This window comes from Astatotilapia calliptera, chromosome 16, assembly GCF_900246225.1.
Source record: "Astatotilapia calliptera chromosome 16, fAstCal1.2, whole genome shotgun sequence".
NCBI classification, from domain to species: Eukaryota; Metazoa; Chordata; class Actinopteri; order Cichliformes; family Cichlidae; genus Astatotilapia; species Astatotilapia calliptera.
Genome location: NC_039317.1, coordinates 8,337,698 through 8,363,403, shown reverse-complemented (window position 1 = coordinate 8,363,403; position 25,706 = coordinate 8,337,698). Strand labels below are relative to the sequence as shown.

Here is a 25,706-nt window from a genome sequence, read left to right as displayed (position 1 = left end):
GGTAGAATAAAACTATTTTAATAAGGAGGAGATGACAGCATTACCTCAAACCCCTGTTATAGGCAGCTAAAACCTGTGCTGCGCCCTTCTGTGATAAACATCATTTCAAAATGATTCTGACTGACTGGATTTAGTTCAAGGCAAGCTGCTGCTGATCAAATGCACTTCATAATTTGATCATAAGCAAGTGTGAGCATTCAGGTGTGTGCTAACACAATGCCGAGGAAAAACATCCACAATCATCTTAGAGAAGCCATTGCTGTGGCCATCAGTCTAGGAAGTGGAAAACATAGTTGCCAATCTTCCTATTAACTGACGTCCCAGCAAATTCACCCCAAGCTTAAACCTTCTGCTGCTCAGAGAAATTGCAAAAAACCCAAGAGCTACATTTCACATTCTACAGAGCTCACTTAGCATGTTAGATGTTAAAGTTCATGAGAGTACGATTAGAAAAATGCTGGACAAATATGGCTTGTTTGGTGAAGTTCCCAGGAGAAAGCCTCTTTAATTTAAAAAGAACAAGGCAGCACTGTTTAGTTTTACAAAGTTGCATCTGAACAAATTGCAAGACTTTCAGAATGTTTGACCATGATGCAAGTGCCGTGTTCTGGAGAAACCCAAACACAGCACATCAGCACAAACACCTCATTCCAGCTGTCCAGCATGGTGGCAGCGGTGTCATGGCCTCAGCACCGTCAAGTAATTGACCATGAATGCCTCTGCGTAGCAAAGTCAGTCAAAGCTCGGCTGGGAGCTTCATATAAACAAATAGTCACAGATCTGAATGAACTGATGCAACGCTGTAATGAAGAGCAGGCCGAAATTCTTCCACAGTGACGTATGAGACTGACAAGTTATTTCTGCTAAAGGTAGTTCTGCAAGCCACTGGACCATGGTGTGTACTTTGGCACCAAAAATTTACACACATTGTAGCCTCTGCTGAAAATGAAATGCTTGCATTTTAACAGCATTTTCAAAAGTCATATCTAATGAGATGAGTAAAAGGTGCATAACAGCTTGCTACATGTTAAAGCAGATATACAAGTGTCTGCAGTATTATTGCAAACAACTAGTGTTCCTCAAAACACCACAACCTCAGGTTCAGTATTTCTTTAACTCCATTCCACATATTTATGTCTTTTGCATCCAACACTAAAAAATAATAAAAGCATTAATAGTGTTATAGTTTTACACACACACACACACACACACACACACACACACACACACACACACACACACACACACACACACACACACACACACACATGATGGAACTGCTTTAAGTAGAAACAAAGTAGTGCTGAGCTAAGTCAGAAAAAAATGATGGAGCTTCATTTTTAACTAGACTAAAGTCAGTCTGCCTGCGTTAATGCTTCATTTCACAGTAACTGTGTGAACTTTCAGGTTGTCTTACTGATAATAACCGTTAGTTCAAGACCTCTCCTCCCGATTAACTATCTGTCAAGCATAATTACCTGTAAACCTTCTTCCCCTGCCAAGGTGAAAAGGTTTTTTAGCTTCTCTTTCATTCATATGTTTGCAATTAAGACTGAGAATAAAGGTTTTTTGGCAAATCTTGGTGCAAATCTTGACTCCAGCTTTAAAAACACCACAATGTTCTTTAACACAATTTTTAAATTTAATTTTGCTTATCTGAAGCATATTTTAGGTTTGCATCTGATGCTTAAAAAAAGCTGCTAAATAAATGACTTTATGTCTCCTCCCAGCATCAAACCAGAGAACTTGTGCTTGCTGGGCAAATGTGTAACCCACTACGCTATACAGCCACTTATTCAAAGCTTAGACTGATCAAGTTTAATGAGATTCAAACCTACAACTCTGAGCTTAATATCATGAGAACTGTTATATTCCCAGTGGAACACTCCTGCTGCCACAGACCTGATTGTGGCTGATTATGCTTTGGAAGGATTAAGGAGGATATCCAGAGCTGTGATGAAACATAAACATGGGGTCTGTTTAGCACAGGTAGTTAACACTGAAAATAAGCTGCAGGCTGATACAGATATGTGGATAAACTAACTTGGTTCTTGACGTGGAGGTCAAATAAAGATGCATAAGATGCTATCACTGCTCAAACGAATGAAAAACAGTTGACAACAGCTGTAATTCGCTTCAGTCATCAGACTGGAAAAGACCTGTTTTTGCTTAAAATTATAATCTATACAACTGTTTCCTCACATAACAAAAGAAGAGAACAACAACAATAATCATCACAAAAATGCTCTGGTCAGCAAGAATCAATACATGATTACAACACAAGCCCTCAGAGTAATTACCTTGCCTTGCTATAAAGAATTGCATGATTGAGAGTATATCATAATTATTTTTAATTTCCCCTGAAAATACTATTGCCCCGAGTCTGATTTGCAACATTGCAAACAAACTAATTAAAGCTAATGAATGTCAAATGAGCAGAGTGAAGCAATGAAGATCCCAAGTATTTCCACTCAGCTCACCACAGTGGAAACGCAACAGTGTAAATAAGGAGGAAACTATCAATCAGTTTTATATTTCTCTGTCAAATGATGCTTCTGTAATTACAGCAACATACCGACATTAAAGGAAGCAGAATCTTTCATTATTAGTCCTCCTAGACTATGGAGGCATGGCTGTGTCCAGCATTTGGTCTATGTTTCCATCCATAGTTAGCTCCAGTGCTAAAACTTTGGACTAATTTGCCTTGTGACATTCAGCACAAGTAAGAAAAATGCCTTGATTAGCTGGAACATAATGCTGTACAAATATGTTTTAGTCAGCCAAGAGTGATCAAAAGCATTCAATTTAAACTATACTCCATAAAAGCACTATACACACTTTATTTTTAAAAAATGTGAATAATATCAACAATTAGCAATAAATAAGGCATTAAAAACAAATAAGATCAGTTAAATATTTTATGTTTTTAACCCTGAGTCACTTCAAAAACTCCGTTCATCTGCAGTGAGTTCACTCAGATAAGAAATTGACTCTGGGCAGCGTCTTGTCTGCTCTTTATCTCAGTTGTCAATGCCGGGTGAGTAGTGTCCATATTTCTTTATTCTGGAGGAGGTTGTAAAACTTTGTGAAAGGAGTCTGAGACAAGCTGACAAGTCAGTGAAGCTGACTTCTGACTGATGACAGCGATACTGAATACATCCTGAAATTTTATGTCAGTAAGTGCTGTTGTTAGCTGCTGTTAGAGAAACCTTCTGTGGGAATGGCCAAATTTATAAGACTGTGCTGATTAGGACAATAATGATCAGAAGGATTCTTTTGCATGTTCTCTCTGGATACTACGGCTTCCTCCCACAGATGTGCAGGTAGTGGAGTTGGGTTAAATGGCGATTCTAAATGGTCACTAGGTGTGAGTGTTGTCTCTCTGTGTTAGTCCTGAGACAGACTGGTGACCTGTCCTGGTTGTACCATCTCCTCACCTCTGAATGCTGGGATGAGCTCCAGCAGCCACTTAAATAAATTTGATATGTGAAAGAAAAGGGGGAGGGGTCGTTTACATTGTGATGAATTTTCTCCAGGTTGATTTTTATGATCCTGAAGTCCTACAAAAACCTCACAAAGAAGCTAAGAGAAAAAAATTCTACTGTCAGGAAAGCAACGAAATGAAAAAACGCACACGTCATCATTGGTCTTTAGACATAATATGACAAAAAAGAAAAAATACACACCGTATTTGTCCACCTAAATCCAAACTTGTATCTTTAAAACGTGTATGGCCATTTCTCAAGATTTCTACTGAAATTATGACCCAGCAGGCAAAATGACGCGCAGGCCAGGTCAAAATGCTCAAGCTTTCCCAGGAAAGCACTGAGAGAAGTTGGTGGATATTTGTGAAATAGAAGCTGTTGCTAAGTTACAGGAGTATTGAGCACAGTTTTTCTGGACTCTCGGGAGAGTACATCAGCAGTGGTCTCTGATAGCTACTCATTCAAGGTAGCCCCACATCCACGTGTAGTTCAAATACAATCACCGACACGGCATCATCGTCCGTCGCTCTCCTCAGCCTCAGGGTGCTCGCATTCTCAAATACAACAAAACATAAAGCAGCTGAAACTATAGATTTGGATGCTGCCACAGGGGATGGAGACAAGGCAGTAAACCTTGCCATGGGAAATCTGATGTTTAGATTCTGATTTAGAAAATTTTCCCAGGGGCCACTTCTATCTCATCGCTCCAGCTAGTTCTGGGGAAGGAAAGTAGATAAAAGTCTGTCCGCAGGGGACGAGGGAAATTAAAAGCTTGTTTGGAAACAGGTCAGGACCAGAAGGGATGGATGTAACAAGGCAGGTAAAGGAAGGAGGACAATGTGGACATCTGTTTTCAATTTCCACACATTACGAGCAACAGGCAATTCAATCAGATAGACAGAAACCCTGTTGCCACTGGAATTCTGCCAATATAGGACTGGTCTGCTTACATGCCCTCCTCTGTGCGCTTGGAGAGCGAGCAGCAGAGAATGGAAAGAGTGCTTTTCACTCCAGCAGCCTTAAACTCTAAGGGGGGGAAGCTCAGTAAACAAACCCAGGAAGTATCTCAGGAGCTCATGAGAAATCCCACAACTTATGTTAAGAATGTTGAGTACAAGGTAAGTGGAACCAGCAACACATTGTATGTGAACACAGGCTAATAACAGTGTTCCTCATAAGTGATGTACAGAGGAGAGTAAGAAGGAACAGAAACAATCGTGCACGTCAAAGTTTTTTGGGTTTTTTACACCTTTTGTGGCTCCAGAGGGAACTATGTGAAGTGACAAAGTGTCTTAAGTGGCATCAGCTGGGGCTAAAAAAATAATGCAAGTTTATTAAAAAAAAGAAAAATCATCAAATTTATCTATTTCTTGTGGCAGGATGGCAGCTCCTGGCTGCATTTACTGGCAAGTGCATAGCAAACGACAATTTCATTCCACCTTGTGTGCCAAGTTTTGATAATGTAGAGCAAAGAGCGGCACAACAAAAATCAACACTCAGTCTCGGCTGCATCTTTACATGAAGCACAATGATTTCTTTACTCAAACACTTTATACAACATCGCTGATTCATCCACACAAACACTTTTTATGTTCTATATCTTAGTGACAGTTGCATTGGGAGCAACTCAGGGTTCAGCTTCTTGTTCAAGGATACTTTGGCATGATTACTGGAGTAGCCAGGGATTGAACCACCAACGGCCCAATTAGTAGATGAGCTGGTTTACCTGCTGAGTTACCACAAACGCTGACACTGAGAACACTGATATCAGCACCAGTGACTGCTTTCTGGACACGGATGTCTGGCCTATCACAGACAGGCTGGTATCAGCATATATGCTGTCAGGTACGCGCAGATATGACAGCTTAGGAGGCTGTGGTGCAGCGTCACAAAGAGTGTTATGTATAACAGGACAAATCCATTTTCGCTCCAGGTCCTCCACCTGCAGTGGCTCCACATCCCACAAGTCGGGCCAGCCCTGCAGTTTCAGAAACAATGACTTAACCGAACATGCATGCTGTCGCTCCCACACATAGGCTATCCTCGGGCAGGCATGTACACTCTAAAAAGTAATTCAGAGGTTTAGTAAATATCACTATAATTAAAAGTTAGATGACCTTGATTAAAACTCTGAATATCACTTAAGTGATTAGTTGAGTCTGATATACTGAAATAGATGTCTAAAAATGTAAGAGATGCTTTTGTGTGTAAGGTATTTTATTTACATTTATTTCAGAGAAATAAAACTGTTTGAAACAGAGTCAAAACATTTAAGAGATTGGCATCTATACGTTTCAGCTGTCTTTTGGCGTCGCGGCACAACGTGTATGTTGGAGGAAACTGGACTTTTACCTATCAGTGAAAAAAATTTAAAAAAATAATGAAAAGGTTGTTACATGTTCTTTTGTATGGGCGAAAGCCATAAACATAAGCTGTCACAGGTAAGTTGGGCTGACGCTGCTTGGGCCAAGTCTGTGGCTTTATACCATTTGGATGATGAGTATGGGCAGCATGTCAAGGTTTTTATTGTCATCTAATATAAAAGGCCCACATCACTAACACCTAGCACTGTTTTTATACCAATTAAAGCCATTTAGAAAATACACTTATACTGAGAGTAGCCTGATGCTAAGAGAAGAAAGTCCAGTCCTTACACCAAGCGGAGGAGATAAAGGTAAATACTCAAAGTACTTCATGAGGATTGATGTGTTAATTCTGAAATCAAGTTAACAAGATATTATAGTAGATATTAAATGCATATAGACACTGAGGGTTTTTGGGAGGAGCTGTGCTGCTCTCTTTCTTGGCCTTCAGACAACAATTCTGATGGCTAAAGATCCAAACGGGACAGGCAAAAAAACAAACAAAAAAACAAACAAACAAAAAAAAACCCAAGATATTATAGTGCTTCATGCAAGAACAACATAATGATATCAAGCAAAGATTTAATGTTGGTTTTCTGCTGATTTTTTAGATTCTGGATACAAATATCAGCTCTAAATAATGACTATTTTCAATTTTAATTTAAAATCTGAAAAACTAAAGCTACGACGTAGATAAGAGAATGGAGAGCTTGTTACCAAGTAGCTTCACATTTCATGTGAAAAACACTTTTTTTGTGTGTCCATATCTTGAAATATGTGGGATAAAAGTAAGCTTACTCAGGTTCTTTGTTATGTCTACAGGAGGATGCTGTTGATGTCTGTGTTCAAGAAGCTTTGGCTGAGGAGGTGATGAAGACTTACCTGTTGCAAAACCGAGACGGGACAGTCAAACCTACTGATGTAGGGATGGTTATTTAGGGCAGGACTGTGCTCAGTAATCTCAGGGATCTCAGCAGAGCCTGTTGCTTTCAGGGACGTGCTCCTGTGCTCCAGATCTAAAATACCCCAAGAATCTCACATATACTTTTAAGGTATATCAAAAATGATTCCTAGAGTTGGATCCTGGATCCCTTTCAGTAAAGGATCAGAAACTGAAAATCACCTCTTTGCATTGTAGATGGCAATATTTCACCAAACTACTCCTAAAGCATGGGACTAGGGCTGGGCGATATGGCCTAAAATTCATATCGCGATATAATTTGAAGCATGTGCGGTAACGATATATTTCACGATATATTCTTTTCTTCTGTATAACGTGTTTTCCACACTATAAGGCACACTTAAAATCCTTTAATTTTCTCAAAAATCGAGATTGTGCCTTATGTATGAATTCTGGTTGTGCTTACTGACCTCGAACCGATTTTGGCGTGCAGAAATCTGTTAAAAAATGTTTTAGTACAACTTTGGTAAGCCGCACTGCTTGATGGATTGTCAGAGTATTACGGCTGCCGTAGTGAGGAGCTTCGCGGAGTAATCTGGGTCCAAAACTCCGTCCATTTCAGGTCCCAAAGTCAAACGAACACTAAGAGTTAAAAACGGATGGGGCGCCGTTTGTAAAGTGAAACATGCTGAAATTAACGGCAACATTTTTCCACATTTAGCTCAAAACAAGTCATTTTTTACAACATTTAGTAAAATATTTGTAACTTTTCATATTTAAAACAGAATTTCAAATGTTAAATCTAAATGTTATATTTAAATCTAAATGTTAAATGTTAAATCTAAATATTATATTTAAATCTAAATGTTAAATCTAAATGTTAAATCTAAATGTTATATTTAAATCTAAATGTTAAATCTAAATATCATATTTAAATCTAAATCTAAATGTTAAATCTAAATGCTAAATGTTCAATCTAAATGTTTAGGCTAACATGCAAATTTATTGCACGGATCAGCGGAAATACCAAAATAAAAGCTTTCCCAAAACCTCCGGTGTAAAAGTGTGCCAGTAGTGGTCAGACACGTTCTCACTCCCAAAGCGTAATAATTTTCGCTAGGTGACAAATTGTCAACATTTTATGCTTTCGGGTACCCAACACGTTCCTAAATTACGGCAACGGAAAAAGGAGAGCACATGAGAACCGTATGGACTCAACCTGCACGTTCGTTCATTTTCTAAAAATCGCTTTGGAAAACACTATTTTACGTCATTTAACTGCTAGTAAAGGTTAGGAATAAGGTTATAGTTAGATAAGGTTAGGTTTAGGGCTGGAACACATGGCTGGAACGTCTATTATGGCGGGACCGTCATTCCACTGGAATTCAGCCATAACTCGACCATGAGAAAGCACGTCCGGCGATTTAGCTGAAAACATCGGAAGATCCGTTTTGTCGGCCATCCAAAGGTTTAGCAGTAGTGCACTCTTAGCAGCTGCAGTCTCCACTTCACAATCGCTGCAGCACATGTCCAGCAAAATCGCTGGACATGCTCGTAGGCAAGAAGTGAAGCAGCACATGGCGGGGAGAAGCGAGGAAGAGAACAGACACAATTTTGCACCAGAGGTTTTCGGGAAGCTTTTATTTTGGTATTTCCGTTGATCCGTACAATACATTTGCATATTAGCCTAAACATTTAGGTTTAACATTTAACATTTAGCATTTAGATTTAACATTTAACATTTAGATTTAACATTTAGATTTGACATTTAACATTTAGATTTAAATATAATATTTAGATTTAATATTTAACATTTGATGAAAAGTTACAAATATTTTACTAAATATTGTAAAAAATTACTCGAAAAAATATGTTTTTGTAAGGTTTTGAGCTAAATGTGGAAAAATGTTGCCGTTGATTTCAGCATGTTTCACTTTACAAACGGCGCCCCATAAAAAACGGTCTAAATTTTCATCTTTAATAAAATCATCAGCGTTGCTGCTTTACCAGGTGTAACAATTAAGTTTAACATCCAGGCATCCATGAAAACAGAATTTATTAAATTTAACGGAATTAGAAGTTAACAGGAAGTTAGCTCGCTAGTTTCCACCTAAACATGACATACCATGTTCTGACTGAGAGATTTTTGAAACTAATTCAAACGTACAGCTCTGTTATCACTTCCAACATAAATGAAGACAGAAAACTAAACAGCAGTGGTGTTTGCAGGGTTACTGAAGTTGGACTACCTGGTATATAATGTTGTGCTACGTGATTGCTAGTGACACAGCTATGTTAGCATAACATTAGCACAGTGAAGCTGGAGGATGAACGCCAACTTTTTTTCCACTCGATAAAAGTTAACGTGAGGGATTCTGGTGGTCAGGGACAAATGCAATCGCATAGCAGGCAACACGGGCCAAACTTCAGTCAGGAGAACAATTGATATTATTCATCCACAATACGAGGTTAGTTATCAATATACTGCAACAACATGGGAACAGAACAGCTGCGAGAGAATTCAACATTAATGAATCAATGTTACGGAAGTGGAGGAAGTGCAGTTTTTGGCTTTCCCCATATTTCAAAAGTGTTTCATCTCTTTGCTATGACTGTCGGCATAATTTGCAGATGATAATGGTTTTAGCCACTGCTTTCGGCCAAAACAGGCGCAGCTCGATGACATCATCAACATGCGCTATCGCAAAATCTATCGTTGGCCAAATTTATACAGTTTCTATCGTATATCGTTTATATCGCCCACCCCTAATCACGGGACTTCTTAAATGGACGGGCATATTCATCAAAAGGTTTAGTTATTTAGTCATCTTTGGACCATCTTTTAAAAAAGCAAAAGGTAATTGTACTAAAAACGAACAATAACCTGAAAGTTGTTTGTCATGCAGGTCATTAGCCTGAGGGAGGGTCTGAGCTCGTCCTTGTGTCATGATGGTTATTGTGTAACTTACTGGGGGATAAAAAAAAAAAAAAACCATGAGCCTTTTTTATTGTTTTGTTGATTTTGTTTCATAATCTAAGCTCTCGTATAATTTTTGTGTTTGCTGTCCAACTTGGCCATTTTTCCTTCAAGTGGGAGAGGGATAAGATTTTTTTTTCTTTTTAGTTTTTGCACTTCACTACAAGAGCTTTACTTTCAAGACAGCTTTTAGTCAAATTCACACTAAAATGATTGTTTTTCTGTATTCAAAAGCAATTTCAAAACAGTAAGAATCTGTGATCAGCATGTTTCCTTTTCAAAACATGCATCTATAGTTAAATGTTATTGCCATGTCTTATTATTTTACTGGTGTTCGCTGTTAGGTCACCTTCAATGATATGAAGCATCGTTGTTGACTTTTCAAGCTATATGCATAATCCAGTTCAGTCCGAAGCTTTTGCCATCCTGGTAATGTCACGTGGCCGCAGTAGAAAAAACAAAAATTTACAAAACATCAGCAAATTAGAAACTATTTTCTATTTTCAGCATCGTGACATCAACATATACAACAACCATAACACTTAAAATTTCACAGATAAAATGTTCCTGGGGATGCTGAATTTTGATAATTGTCTCACAACATTAACAAAGGAGCTCATAAGTTACAAGGTAGAGAAAACGAGTCTTAGCCTGACCAACCTTTTTTTGTTGTTGTTGTTTTTTGCATTTTGAACATGGTAAATGGACTGGTTCTACTCTACTCTGGTTCTTTTCTACTCTATCTGAGCACTCAAAGCGCTTTATACAACAAATTCATTCACCCAATCACACCCATTCACCCATGCACTTTTTCTAAACTGTTTAGTGCTTTATTGTCTAACATTCATACACATCCACACTCTGATGAATGCATCGGTGAGCAACATGGGGTTAGTATCTTCCCCAAGGACATTTGCCATGCAGACTGGTGGAGCCTGGGATTCAACCGCCAACCTTCCGGTTAGTAGCTGACCTGCTCTACCACCTGAGCTACGGCCACCCCGAACATGTGGCTCAGAACACTCATGACACATTTTTAGGCACGGTCACACTACCGCAAGTTTTTTTTTTATATATTTTTCCCGTGTATATATTATATTTTCTTGTTTTCTGTATGTTCTTTTTCTTCAGTTTGCACTGAGTTCCTTTGAACGTCATATGTTGGTCATAACACAGGCACATTTTCACAAGCTCATTGGCAACAATTAGCCAGTTTAAGCAGCCAACAGTTTTATCTTACATGCAAGTTGAGATTCCCAGTCATATTTAACAGCGTCTGATGGCGGGACATGCTGGAACTATTTTTATATTAAATGAGTCTGGCTGTCAGTTACCTTTACCAAGCATTTCAGTATTATCTGCTCAATTTTTATGTGGTTTTCACTAACACTTAATTTCCTAATTTTTAGTTATACTTACTCAATTTTATGTGGTACTACTACTAATTATTCACAACTTAATTAGTTTTAGTTGTAGTTATTCGACTAACAAAGTCTATTTAAGAGATTTGACTGGTTTCCAATCTATTTAATATTTTTGAGTGAAAAACTGTTGGCATGTCCTGTATCATCTCCGACAACTGAGGAAGTTCAGGGTCTCTCCAGGGATCCTCAGGACTTTCTATACAGGTGCTGTGGAGAGCATCCTCACACAGAACATCACATCCTGGTACAGGAACAGCTGTGTCAAGGATAAAAAAAAAGCCCTTCAGAGAGTGATCCGTACGGCAGAACACTGCTGAAGGGCTGCTCTCCCCTCCCTACAGGACATTTACACCAGGAGATGCTGGACTAGAGCAGCTCAGATATTGAAGGACCCATCACATCCCAGCAATAAACTGTTCCAGCTTCTGCAATCAGGCAGAAGGTTCCACACCATAGAGGCTCAAGAGGAGCCTGATCCTTCTGGCTTCACTACTGCACAAGACACTTTAACACACTACTACACAATGTACAATCTCAGATTTCGAACTTGTGTTGCATTCGTATAACTATGCACGTGACAAATAAAGAATCTTGAGTCTTGTTGCAGAGATTTTAAGCAAATGTTAGTTTCTTTTTACAGTGTAGTCACGGCTGCTCAAGAAAGTTTTGCAATTTATTTTCATTTTGTCAGCTGTCTGAGATAACACCATCATTCTACTATTGAGCAATCCCCTCGCTTTCATCTTAAAAGTTTAGTCACTGCTAACCAGCTCGTTTCTGTCTTTCCCCTTCTAGTGTTTCCCTATGGGCAGGCTGTTCAGACTGCTGTTGCAGCACTGCTCAGTGTCATTCAGTCTCCCATGGCAGACTGGGATGGACTCTGGCAATGATGTCCTGGAATACATCTGGCGACAGAAGTTCTTGCTCTGCTTTGGAGATCCACTGCTGGAGGGCCGCTCTCACCAGAACACACACATAACATTACCAGCTGCCACCTAGTAGTGATGAAACTTATCAAAGGGATGAATACCTCACTGGACAGGCAGCTAATTTCTGTTCTGGTATTTATTGTCATAAAGCAAATATTGTGCACCTCTATTTACACGCCCCCTGCTTTTCTACATCCACACATATAATCTAATTTGGCCAAATGCATTTCAATTCCACCCAGCTCCGCTATCTAGCACCACCAGAGTTTGAACAGCATTGTGTTCGCTCGACCAAACAAGCCATACCACACATACACACTTCACAATGAATGGATGATAAAAATCAACATCACCCTGGCCGCGCAGACTTGTGGGTTTTCTGGCACCACAATGTCCACACATGAAATCGAGCATTAGAAAAGATTACAAGATTGACTCGCTGTTTTTTTGTTGTTGTTTTGTTTTTTAAAAACTGCCTGCAAAAAAATCCAGAAGACTCAGAAACCCGATTATCTGAGGATCTCACAGCACTCGTTCCACTCAGCAGAGAGCTGGCTCCTGTATAAACAGGAGAGAACAGATTTACTAAAAACAACAGCGTGGCAAGGAAAGAACAGCAAATACAGCAGCTCGTTCCCACACACTCACATCAGCACATCAAATGACAATGTTGCTTTTTGAGAAAACACAAACTTGCGGGGTCACATGCCACAGACACAAAAAAAACTAATAAATCAGTCTGAGTTTTGCATATAAGCAAAAATTAGATTCCAAAAAGAAATAAAGGGCATAAAAGAGTTCATCCTTTCTGGTGTTTGTGATAGCCGTGGTGGGGAGTTTACAGGGCTGCTCATGTGAGATCATGGTACTCAAACTAAATGTTCTCCTTCCAAATTAGGATAAACCACTGATGGCCCACATACAGTCAAGGACATTTCCTTTTCCGTTTTTTTCTGGATCACCCTCCTAAAAGTATCATAATCTACCCTCTATCAGGATTTGTCTTCTTTTTTTTCCTGAACAATTTACGGGTATATCGACACCAGATTGCTGAAAATGTCATTTGAAAACCGTGGACGTGACAACATCAGCCACCAGTGTTCTGATTTCAGGCTTTACACAAGATTTCAGAACACTGGTCAACAGGATTTGCACCTGGACCCACAAATGGCGTGGCTGCATTGCATTTGGGCTTAGTCATGGCTGATGGAGAGGATCCGTGGCTAATCTAACAGGTGTGGCAATCTCAATCTCTCCCGAGTCTTGATGCTTCAGGTTTCTTTCTGACACACCGCCGTCTCTGATGTGTGCATCTTGTTTGTTAACCACTTGAATAAGAACCTGCTTCAAGACTTATCAAAAGCTTCCACTGAACATTGCAAACTCAGTGAAGAAAGCGGCGCTGTCGACACTGCAATGCTACAAGGAGACACAACATATAATGCTCTATTAATAGTGAATGCATTGATTAGGAAACTATTTAAACAAAATAATTAATTGGAAACAGTTTAAAGGCAATCCATCAAGTATTAAAAAGGAATATATAGTGCAAAATTCTTGAGCCACCCCTCGTGTCTTTATGTTTTTCCTCCAAGCAGCCAGACTTTCTTGTCATTTTTTAAAGTGGTCTTCTTTTTGACATTGGCTACTTATTCACTCATTTTCAGTCCAGTCCTTGCACCTGACCATTTCCAAAGGAAAGACTATTTGTTGATCCACTTAACACTAACCTATGAATCATTCAAGCATAAAAAAGGCATTAAACTCAAGGGATGAACCAGTCTTGTGTCTGCACATAACAGCCACCTTAGCAAAGAATCAATTTTATGGAAAATGCCAAAGATAACATAGTTTGATATGCATAAAATAGTATTTTTGCACCAACAAGATAAAAAAGCAAAGCAAAATTAGCTTAAAATGTTGCAACTCCCATGGTGTGTAGTGTGTTCTTAAGGATTTTGAAGAAACTGGACAAGTGGAGGACAAAAGAAGACGTGAGCTGGAGATAGACCCCTTGTCTCTTCTCCTAGATCTGTAATCTGCATATGAAGGATGGATGTCAAAAGCCCCTAATAAGCATGGATTAAAATAACAACAGAACATCTCCCATTGGACTTTCTTGTGTTATACATTCAAAAACATGCACTTTTCCCCCCCCATAGCCGTAAAAGGTTGATGCGGTATTGTTGTCACCCTGCCGGGCAGGCAGGCGGGCAGCATGGACACCCAAGTTTGTGATTGGAATAACTCAAGAACAAAGTGACATAGGGCTTTCTTATCATAGGTGTATGCACTAAAAATGTTGGACGAGTTTGAATCTCATTACTTCGACATCACGCATCAGAGGTCAAATTTTCTGAAAATCTTGTCAAAGCGATAACTGAAGACGTATCTGCTATTCTATCCAGTACTTTTCACTGATGGAGCAAATGCCTCTCTTTATTCCAGACTCATAAGCAGCTGCTCACTGTTCTGTTGTGATGTTGGGTTTAAATCCAATAAAAACTACAAAACAAAAAAAGGTGTTTGAAGGATGCATTGTTTAAATGGATAGGATTTCACCTGCGCAGCATACGTTGAAAATGTTGTATATTTTGTTTCATATCTACCCAATACTTTCAGTTCATGGAGCTATGCTGCTGCACATTGTAGTTTATTGTCATCCTTCTGAAATAAGGAAGCTCAAATCTGGGTGGCAGTACATATGTGGCTCCAAAATAAATAAACAAACTGCATGCTTATCTTACTATTAAACTTTGCAGTCTATTGCAGTCCCATCACAGCTTATTTGAAATATATTGCTGGCATCAAATTTCATGTGAGCACATATTTAACTTTTTTAAAAACTGCATTCTCCTTTTATGATACAATTTAAGCAATCCATCTTTATGCAATCAATGTCATCCTTTGAGTTACAGTATAGTTTAAAATGGAAGTGCACACTATAACATAAAGATTTCCTCATTATGGAACATGCCCCAACTATTAAAGTGGCCTCTAAAAAAAGTAATCCACAAATTTACTGTAGTTCACGATTTAAGGATGAATCCCTGTGGAGGTTCTTCAGCTATAAATAGGCATCTTTCTCCATATAAACTCTGACATCTTTATAGGAGCGCTGACTGTACATGAGCTACGATGTTTAAGCAGCACACAGCCTTGTAAAGAAAAAAAAAACAGTAAATGGGTTAACAACAAAAGGCAACATGCAAACACGTAACAGAGAGCAGTTAGGAGTTAATAGAGCTTAGTAGTCAACACAATTAAGTGTGCCTTTAAATAATGGTGGAAAATTAAACTCATTTGCACGAGTGCATTTATTACAAATAAAGTCCACCAGCCAAATGTGGACAAATGTGTTGAACGCAATACTGACGTTGTAAAAAAAATAAATATATATATATAATAATAATAATAATAATATCATCCATCCATCCCACGTTTGTCCAAGTGGGATAATAATACCAACAGCGGAATTTGGATGTTATGGGAAACATGGAAGCTCAGCAGAACAATAAAACAAGATCCCCTGAAACTATCAGCTGTAAGCTTATTAAGAGCCCAGATGATGTAAAACAAACAATCTGAAATCAGTTTTTCCAAAGCTAAGCCCAAACACTTTTTTCCTTCCCTTCTGTTAAACAGCTTTGATTTCAGGTGTTTAAGCTGCACATTAATTCTTTATAGCTTCATTAGTCCTAAATATGCAATAGCTCTGCGGTTAGAAAAGTGTTTTCAGTGTTTTACTAATTATATCATGTTCAAATGTTTGATAAACATCCTCTGCACAGGATGTTTACCAGACTGTTATATGAATGCTATAAGTCAATAAACAGGGGTTAACTCCATCCTCGCAAACCCACTGTGATCAAGTTTAGTAAGAGCTAAAATGGCAAGACTAAAATGCGGAATATTCAGGCATGTGTCATAATGAAACAGAACAATGAAATGCAATAAATTTGGATATCGTAACAAAGGATCACGATTTCACTTCTTTTAATTCATAACTGTGAAATATATCCAGGTGTCAGACTTTTTCTGATAGTATTTGGCATTAAACCAGGCTCTTTGCGCACTGTTAGTTTTGCTGAACAAATGAGATTTTATGAGGCAAGTGAAAACAGAGAATTCTAACTGCAAAAGGAAAAAGCTGGCTGTATAGCTATACTTGTGCTGAGCCCACAGTTGCTGGCACCACTGAAAAGCAACAAGCCAGCTGCTGTTTCCGTGCCAACCAGTGGCTTCGCTCAGACTGAAGTGTTTGTCTAACCAATCACCAGCTCAACTTGTCAATTAAGTCATTCGGTGTTGGAAAGACAACCAGAAACCACAAAAAAGAGAAAGGAAAAGTATTTCAAGTAAACACGTTTCACTTTTTTGTTTGTTTGTTTTTTCGCATCTAGGAGTTTCCTGACTCTGACTTAACCACAAAGCCCCCCACACAGGCACTTTGGTTAACATAATAAACTTGCGGTCTCAGATGCTTCAGATAATCTAGATCAGATCACAGCTGAAGGCAGAAGTGTTTACACCCTTTTAATGGCCACACTCAAAGACCCTCTCTGATCTTTGATTGTCTTGGTAGATCTGACATGAAGAATCACACACTTTGGACAATCTGTCCTTGAGAGCTCACACAGAAGTGATTTAAGTGGCTTTGAAAAGGGTCCCCCATTTTTTCCCCATCAGAGAGACTGTGCTTGCCACTGTGTGTGTGTGACATTTATTATCCTACAATTTCTATTACTTCTCTATCACTTTTGTTCACTTGATCGTGAGAGAAACGTTCAGCACCGGGATGCTTTGAACAAATGTGTGTAATGTGCGTTATTGCGCGCAACGCGTGGCTTCACATCTCTGCGCAGACGTTTAAAAACAGAGCGCATTCTTCGACGTACCTGTTTCCACAGAAAGCTGTCCGTTTCGTTTAACATCCAAGAAATGGCCACGTGGATGGCGGAAAGAATAACTCCAGTGATGACCGCAGCTCGCATCCTGACGGGAAGCAGAGTGTAGATGACATGGATGAAGAACACGGTCCACCAGATCCCCTCCGAGGCACTTCTGGGCTGTACGAGCAGTACTCCAATCACCTGGATCACCAACACCATCAGGATGACCACATAGCACACGACCCACATGTGGTCCTGGTGAAATCCGTTCCTGTTGCAGATTACCATGAGCACGAGCGTGAGGAAGATGGCCACAGAAAATACCACCACGTACGTTACGCTCGGTCCCGATCTCCCACCGGAGCAGTGAAAGCCCAACATGACCGTGTACACCAGCACAAGTACGCCCATGAGCATAGTCAAGCTGCTCTGGTTGAGACGGAAAAAGTAGCGCTGGTAGAGCCGCTCCAACTTCTCCGACTGGAATTTTTTGGATTTGAAAATGTGCATGACGCTGGTGCAGCACGCCACGAAGGAAAAGTTTACTTCGGGCATGACCTCTTCCTCGTCGGTCCTCGGCTTGGCTCTCCGCTCTTCCAGACCCAGCTCCACGGACTTGGGTCTCACCTCGCCGTCTGGACGTTTAGAGGACGCGCGGTTGTTGTCTCGGCTCTCCTCTCCATGGTCCTGCCAAGCCGACCTGGACCTGAAGCTGACCCTGCTGACGGTCGTGGAGGCTCGCCCGGGCGGCCGGTGGTCCAGATCATCCTCCTCCGTCCACCGGCTGTTGGTCCGGGTGAGCTTCCTGCGCGGAGATCTTGCTGAGTATGGGCACCCGTTGGCCACAGACTGAGACTCTCCCCAAGCTGATCTGTGCTCGGTCCCTCCCCTCAACCCGGGAGCACCGACTCCGGGTGGGCTGACACTGTTTGATCTGGACATAGTGGAAAAGTGGATGCAGTGACAGAATGTTATCTAAACAAATAGCCTATAGGAGACAGGGGAGGGAAAAAGAAGTTTGTTCCACTTAAAAGAGGGAAGGGAACTATTTAGTCCCAAGGATGAGTCGCATTAAATGTATTTTATTAGCTGAACTTTCCATAGCTGATCACGCTTCAGACAGCCCGGGGGCTTTGACTGTAAAATGTAAAGTTAGCAGTCAGTTTAATCGCCACTTTCAGAAGCAAACAGTCGTCCTTAAAAGCCTTTACAAATAAAATGAAATCACCAAAAGCAATAGCCGAGAATAGCGAAAAGCTCTGGGAATTAAAAAAAAAACAATTGAACATGCGCAAAAAGTCACAGGGGAGCCACGAGAGGAGGGAACATTAGATCCAGGTGGATTTGGCTCTACATCATTGGGCCCAATTAGCCATCATCCACGGAGGTTGCAGGGCACGCGCTGCAAATGGAATAAAACCATTACACAACTCGGATAGTTCCCCAGAGATCATAGTGCAAGCAGCAGCATCAATTGGCCAATTCCAATCCGTTATATGTGCAGATACGTTTCCTGTATCCTTGTCAGCGGTTTGCAGGCGGAAAAGACGGAGGTGGGATGCCATATGAAGGTGAATGCCATGGTGACGGCTCTGATCACGTCCACTCAAATCCTGATGCACCTGTACTGAGCGAACATTGAAGCCTGCTCGGCAGCGGCGGGGGAGCCTCACGTTTGGCCAAAAATCAGCATCACGATTCTCTCACACTTGCACTGAGCAGAGAGGAGAAGTCAGCCGCTCCTCCTCCTTCTCCTCATCTGACAGCCACAAAAGACAGCTTCTCCGTCCATGGTTAAAAACCCCCAAAAACAAACCCGCGTTACCGCACTGTTCAATTCACCGTCAGCCGCTGCGCCAAATCAATGTCCAACAGCTGCCCATCACTGTTCAAATCCCTGAAGAGCGACCCCCCCACCCCCGACTTGGTTTGCAGCGACACTCCTCCTGCGCACGGCCATTTCGCAAAGTGACTAACCGGTGCAAAAGTGCGCTCCCGGCACCTCGGACAATACGCTCGGTGTGCGTTTGGAGCGTGGCATCATAACATATTTACCGCTGATTGCTGCTTTAATGGTCATTCAACCAAGTTTGCTTCCTTTGATCCGCCTCTCCGGCCCGCTTCCATTGGAAAAGAAAAGGGGTGAGTCACGCTTTGACGCGCTTTCATTGGATGACAGCTCGGTCAATCCAAATCAGATTCTGCGCGACCCCCGGGCGCTTTCGATGAATGGGCGGGACTGCGCTCACAGCTGGATAGCCCGCATGGCACACCCCACACGTACCTTACAGCATGGGTTGAATTTTATCTCAGTGACCCCCCCAGCAGGTTGCCAGTTCCAAACTGCGTCCCCCTACTCCAGTAACACAGAGATTTGTTCATCTCCAGCTGCCCGCGATCTATAGCAGGTTGAGAGACATTAGTCAGGACAGAGAGCACTAAAGGGGTTTAACAGAAAGAGGTTTTAAAACCTTGTTTAGGGGGGCGGCAACCAATCTTCATAAGCCCTTTATGTTTAATGAGATTTGACTGGTGATTCAATACATGTGGTTTTTGTTTCTCGGTGACAATTACATTCAAATGTAACTTATACTTCAACTTAACTGTAAAAGTTCCCAGAGGCGTTTCAACATGACCGCCGATGTTGCCAGAATTCTCTTTAAAACAACTTCACTCATATCCTCACATTGTTCTTGCTCAAAAAAGTAAAATTGTCCTTTTCTAGACCGAAGTACATGCTCATTACATAAATAATGTATTTTTCTTTATTTATATTTTGGTCCAGTCTGATTTTGTTTTAAGTCATGGCTTTTATTGTGAAGCGTTTTTGTTCTACAGCCTAAATATTGTTTAGTTAACAGATTTAGTCATTTACCGGCTCACAGTGGATTTGATCCACTTGTAATGGGATTTTCTTTATATCATCCTGACATTACTGTCTGCCCTTCATTTTACCGCACAGGTATGCCCTGTTGTCTTTCAGCTCTTCCACTTTAAAGCCTGCAAATGTCTCTGCTGCCATTTACACATGGGGAAAAGAACACTGTGTGTTAATGAATGTACTGGGAGCATGTGACAGGGAGCCTCATGTGTTTGCTGTGACCGGCTCACCTCCAGCTGAATTCCCTTTGCCCTTTCTGGAATTCTTTCGCTGTTAACGGAGAGAACAGTGGATTCTATTCAGCGCTGTCCTCATCAAATGAAAAGAGACTCAGATATAAATCTGATACAAAATAATCTCAATCCGAGTTGTGCAACTGATTTTCTCAACTTGTCTTATGACTCCTTGTTCTGCTTCCTTGTTGCTCTCTTGCACATACCTAGCACAGCACAGAGAGAAAAGCAACCATATTCAGTTCCTGCAAAGAGCCTGTATTTGTGGGTTTATTTAGGGACTATTGCTGATCTCCTTTTTTTTCTCACCTTCTCAGAATTGCATTCATGAACGTGTACTGCACGTGCTGTGTCATTCAGCTTCACCACATTTCAGAGAAAACCATCCTACCTTTTACAAGTAACTCCACACCTGCATTTCATGCCCAAAATGTATGCGGACACCCAAACTGTATTTCATGTGATTGCTATTTACCCCATAACAGGTGCTCATTATTAGCCCTGGATATCTCGCTTCTGATCATTTATCTCTACCCCTCCTCTTCACATCCTCTCTCAGCCCATACACAAATCTCCTCTTTGGCCTTTCTCTTTTCCTTTTTGCTTCACCATCTTCAATATCCTTGTTTAACCTACTAATCCTGCCCATCCGCATTGCTCCCAGCCCAAATCTCAGCATCTTTGTCCCAGCTGCTTCCAGCTCTACCTGCCTTTTCATCAGTGGCACCCTCCCCAACTCGTCTAGCTGGATAACTAACTCCCTCTCACTCCCACTGGTACAAATCACTCCTATTCTTCACTCCTGACTCCTCAGTCTCCTCCCCATCCAGCTTGGACTCTTTTCTTCATTTGTCCTCAGCACCCACCTTGACATTTAAAGTCAACCAGATTAACCACCGCTAGTCCAACTACCTTGCCTCCCTCTCATGTATGCTCCCATTCCCATTAGGGTTTTCATTTCTATTCTCTCCCCCTGCTCCATACCTGCAGCCAGAGTCTCTCTTATTTTCTCCCAACTCTCCCTGCAGTCCATCTGCATCTACATAGGAATTCTATTGCCATCAGTTTTAGACGTCTCTCCTCTATAGGCATTTAGACAGACTTTTAATTGAAATGGTATGAAACAGAGTCCAATCTATACAAAGTGTGTGAGGAATGGCTTTCATATTTTACATAGTGTATTTTTACCTATGAAATACATGATCAACTTAGGAACAATAAGAACTTCTCTTAACAAGTATAAGGTCACTAAAACACTGAATTAAAATTAAATCTCTGGCTTAAAAGATGGAATATAATGTGCATAACTAATGCTTTATATTGCTTACATTTTGGGGTAAAAATTGCCAGATGCCCTTCTTCATGCAAAAGGGCTTGTGTCAGGTAGTTTTGCTTTTACTTCAGAAAAAAATGCAAACATATTTTTCGCTGTTGTCCGGGTTGGCTAAGATGTTGCTGAAAAGCATCCCAATCAGTTAAAAACTGGAAACTCTGCTAACCCTTCTCACAGCAGGGCCTTCAAGCACAGAACTGTTTGCTAGTGGCTGCTTCTTTATACGAATACAAATCAAGCCAAGTTTGTGCAAACTGTGGCCAGTGCATTTGAATCATTTTGATTTACAAATTTCCACAGCCTGTGCGTGTCAATGTTCCCTGTTATTTTATCTGATATTACAGAGCTTTCAACTCCAAGTTACCCTGGCTGAGTCATCCAACATTATCGATTGTTCCAGTTAAAGCCAAATGTCTTAATTTGAAATGAAATTAGCAATGCTCTTAATCCTCTGAAGAGCAAACAAATAACCGAGAAGTTGCAGTTAAATCGTGGCTAATAATATACAGTTAGAATATCCACATTCGTTTCACAGTGATTACAACCACACACACACACATTTGTGTTTGTGGCTGATGTGACACAGAACACTACTGCCATCGCCTGAGCGTGAAATTGAACATTTTACACAGTGTGGGCGAAGACGTAGCCACACTCATACTAAGAAACAATTTTTTTTTAAATGAAAAACTATTGTTTCAAGGCTCCAATAACCCTGTGACCCTCAACTGGATTAATGATTAAGAAAATTAATGGACGGGTGTGTTTTTGTCTTTCATTTAAATCCAGAGTAGTTACTGAGATATTTTACATGCAGAACTTTTACTTGCTTTTCTCTTTCTTTTCTTTCTTTCTTTTTTTAACTCTCACCTCTCACCCTCACTGGCAGCTCTTCAGATGTTATATCATAGCCAATTAAATCTGAACTGAAAAGCACAACTCAACTTGTAAGAAAAAACAGCCTTTCAAGTATTCAGGTAGTTTCAGTTTCACCATGACAACTGTGCAAATTCAATTGGGATCTTTTGATACTTTATGACTCCATTCTCAGCCACCAAATAGACAGTGAGAAGGCACTATCATGTTTAAGGGGAAAAATCAGTGAAGTCCTCATGTGTGTGAATTTCCAATAGAGACGGACAAAAGTAAGTGTGATGAGAAAGAAACGAGAGAGAAATGAGTCACCCAGGACATGCAGCTAGCAGAGGGATGACTCTAACCTGATCCCGGTGCACTGAATTACTGCCACGGCTTGTTCAGCAGCACAAAGAGGAATAATCAAAACTCAACCCTGTTTCAATTAGAGGCAGCGTTTGAGGCAGCAGAAAACCAGCCTCGGTGAGCAGCAGCACTGATCCACTGAATCGGTTATTATGTGCTGTGCTGATGCTTTGCTGAACATCATAACGCCCACATAAACCATTCGCTGTTGTCTAAAATAACGTCAGTTATTTCAGACTCACAGGGGATGTGTCGGGTGAATTGAGTAAAGACGCAGAACGACGTAAGAGGGCGAAACACAAAGATACTGTGTCGTGAAGAAGTGACACCACGGTGAAGAGGCCCTCACCCACAGGAGGAGAATTCAGTCTGCGCTGGTTTCTCTGTCTCTCTTTTCCTCGCAAAGGAGAAAATGAGGAGGACTGCAGTGTTGTGTGACTCATCCTGGTGTAGAGAGCAGCCTTTACAGTCTCACCTGTACGAACACACGCACACACACAAACACACAGCCCTACATATACAGTCAGAGATACTATCGGTTTATCCAATAAATTAAGTTCACACTCACTTACTAGAGTATTTCAGATATGAGGTTTTAAATCCCAGCCAGTCTTTGTGAAGCTTGCATTAGATAGAATAACATTAGACAGTCTTAACCTCCTAGGACCTGGCATCCACATATGTGGACATCGCATATGTGGACATACTTAATTTTGCTATACAAGGGCCTGATATCCACTCACGAGGACATTACACTGCCACCTGACATGTTTCGTGTTTCATGCAATGTTCTGAAATCTTTTACGTTTTTTGACTTTGTTGCAGGCGTACGTCTTCCTGCAACTGTTAGCAGCACTTCAAAGCTGCACAATTGTTGTTTCTCATTTTGTTTTTGTACTCAGGAAAAACGCTGCTGTGTTCAGACACCAAATAAAGAGTTTTGCACATCATTACTTAATTGTGACTTTATAATGTTCTATCGAAATTTAAAACAAATGTCCTCAGGTGGATATAATTTTTCTCAGAAACTACATCAGGTAAAAAGATCATTCTTTGTTTTTCCATTCATCAGGTCTCAATCAGCCCAAATAGCAAAGAGATATTAAAATGTCATGCCATGAAAAAGTTCGGGTCTTAGTAGGTTAAAGTGTGTTATTATGGGCAAGCAAGTATCAGTACTTAGGTTTTGGTTGTATTGGCTAAAATGTGTACCTTCAGAGAAAGATGTAAGTATAGGGGATCGTTAAAGCTGATATTTCTGATGATGTTGATGTAAAAGAAAACATTTCGTATTCAGCTGTCATCAACAATTTTAACACTTGTAGCAGTTGACAGGGTCCTTTGCTGTTGCTAAGTGATGGTATTTACATACACATCTTGCAGAAAGTTTTTGTTGTTGTTGTTATTGTGTTTTTTTCCAGGACATAATAAAAAATCATGTGGTCCTTACCAGGTCTGAAAGGTAAATATAATGTCAGATAAACTACAAAACATTATATATTATAATGTTACATTATGTCATTAGTTATTTAACAGAAACTAAGCCAAGCAGAAGCTTTGTGTGGAAAACTAACTGCTCCCCATCAACACCTCGTACAACACTTTAAGCAGCACCAAGTTGAATGATTGGTTTGCTGTATGGCTTTATCAGTCTCTCACATGATTGCGGAGGAATTTTGGCCCTCTCTCTTTTTACAATGTCGCTTCAGTGCATTGAAATCTGCAGGCATTCGTTCATTCACAGCCCTCTGAAGGTTGCACAGCATTTCACAAACTGACATTGTGTTGGCACACACCTGAATGCTTCAGAGCTGCAAGCTGTGAAATTATGATCTGTTAATTAAGTGCATTTGCTTAGCAGTACCTGCTACTTACCTCTTAATTCCTGCTGAAGCTTTAAAAGTTTACTTTGGTTTTCACACACTGCTTCTGTAACCTGGCTTTTTGTAAAAGAAAGAAATAATCACATGTTGTAAAATGTCATGTGAGGTTGTATTTACTTATTTTTTTAGATCTGGTAAGGACCATTTTGCCCTTATGTGGAGTTTGTACTTTTGTTTTTACCCTGACTGTATATATAGAAATACCAGTTTTTTCTGTTTGCTTTTAACAGATATCTTACACTAACCAGCTGGGGCTGTAAGGTTTGAGAGATTTTGCAGTTCACTAGGAAAGTCTGAAATTTACTAAAAAACAAACAACAACAACAAAGTTGGGGCTCTAGGTTTCAGCTCTTCATAACTTAACAGAATATTGCAGCCTCTATGGTTCGATATTGTTCGATCTTTGTAAAATCTTCCTGTTTAGTTACTGAACGAGTCCATAGCAGACGTGCCTCCTACAGACAGACCCACGGGTCATTATAACATTTATCCAGTATGAGAGCATTTTGCAAATTTTGTCCATGTGTTATATTTAAAAAAACAACAACTTTCTTTTATTTTAAGCTGTCTGTAGTTTCATTCTTAATAATACAAATGCCCCTGTTTACTCTGCACTCACTTCCTCGTCATATAAATATAGCTTTTTATTTGTGTACAGCACATCTTTATATTTGCATGTTATGTATCATTAGATCACACTGACAGTAGTGCACAGTGTCAGCAGGCTTACTTTTCAGTTCATTTCGATTGGGCCCAAGCCTGCAAAGTATTTGCACCACAGACGTCACGTCCAAAGGCATGATATGTTAACAGCAGCGCAAATGAGGAAGGCGGTCACGCTGATTAGTGCTTATCCTGCCCAGCTTCATGCACCCCGTCCATTTTCATTACAGCGTCAGGCTAATGGGCAACTTGGTTTTGGCTTGTATTTAGCTGGTAAAGCCGTCCAATGCTGCTATATTATACAACAGACAATGTTCCCACCTACATAGTGTATGAGTGAGTCACTGGTACATTAAGGCGCGCGAACACACATACGCACACACAAAACAAGCCATTTCCCCCCCAAAATTATGAGAAGGGCATTATAATTCACAGGCACCATCAATGGTCCATTAGGGCTATTTGTGTACAGGTGCATGGTAGTCATGTTTATGCATTTATACATGAAAAAAGCAAATATG

The 25,706-nt window shown here is 40.3% G+C and overlaps 1 protein-coding gene across 1 annotated transcript in view; it reads right to left on the bottom strand.

Moving 5' to 3' along the window:
* Nucleotides 1-19,148, bottom strand: part of adcy5 (adenylate cyclase 5) — a 92,225-nt gene extending 73,077 nt beyond the window's left edge. The window contains exon 1 of the mRNA XM_026143873.1: nucleotides 16,978-19,148. Coding sequence (XP_025999658.1) covers nucleotides 16,978-17,913 — 936 coding nt within the window. The 5' untranslated portion in view covers nucleotides 17,914-19,148. The remainder of the gene's footprint in view (nucleotides 1-16,977) is intronic.
* Between the last annotated feature and the right edge of the window lie 6,558 nt (nucleotides 19,149-25,706).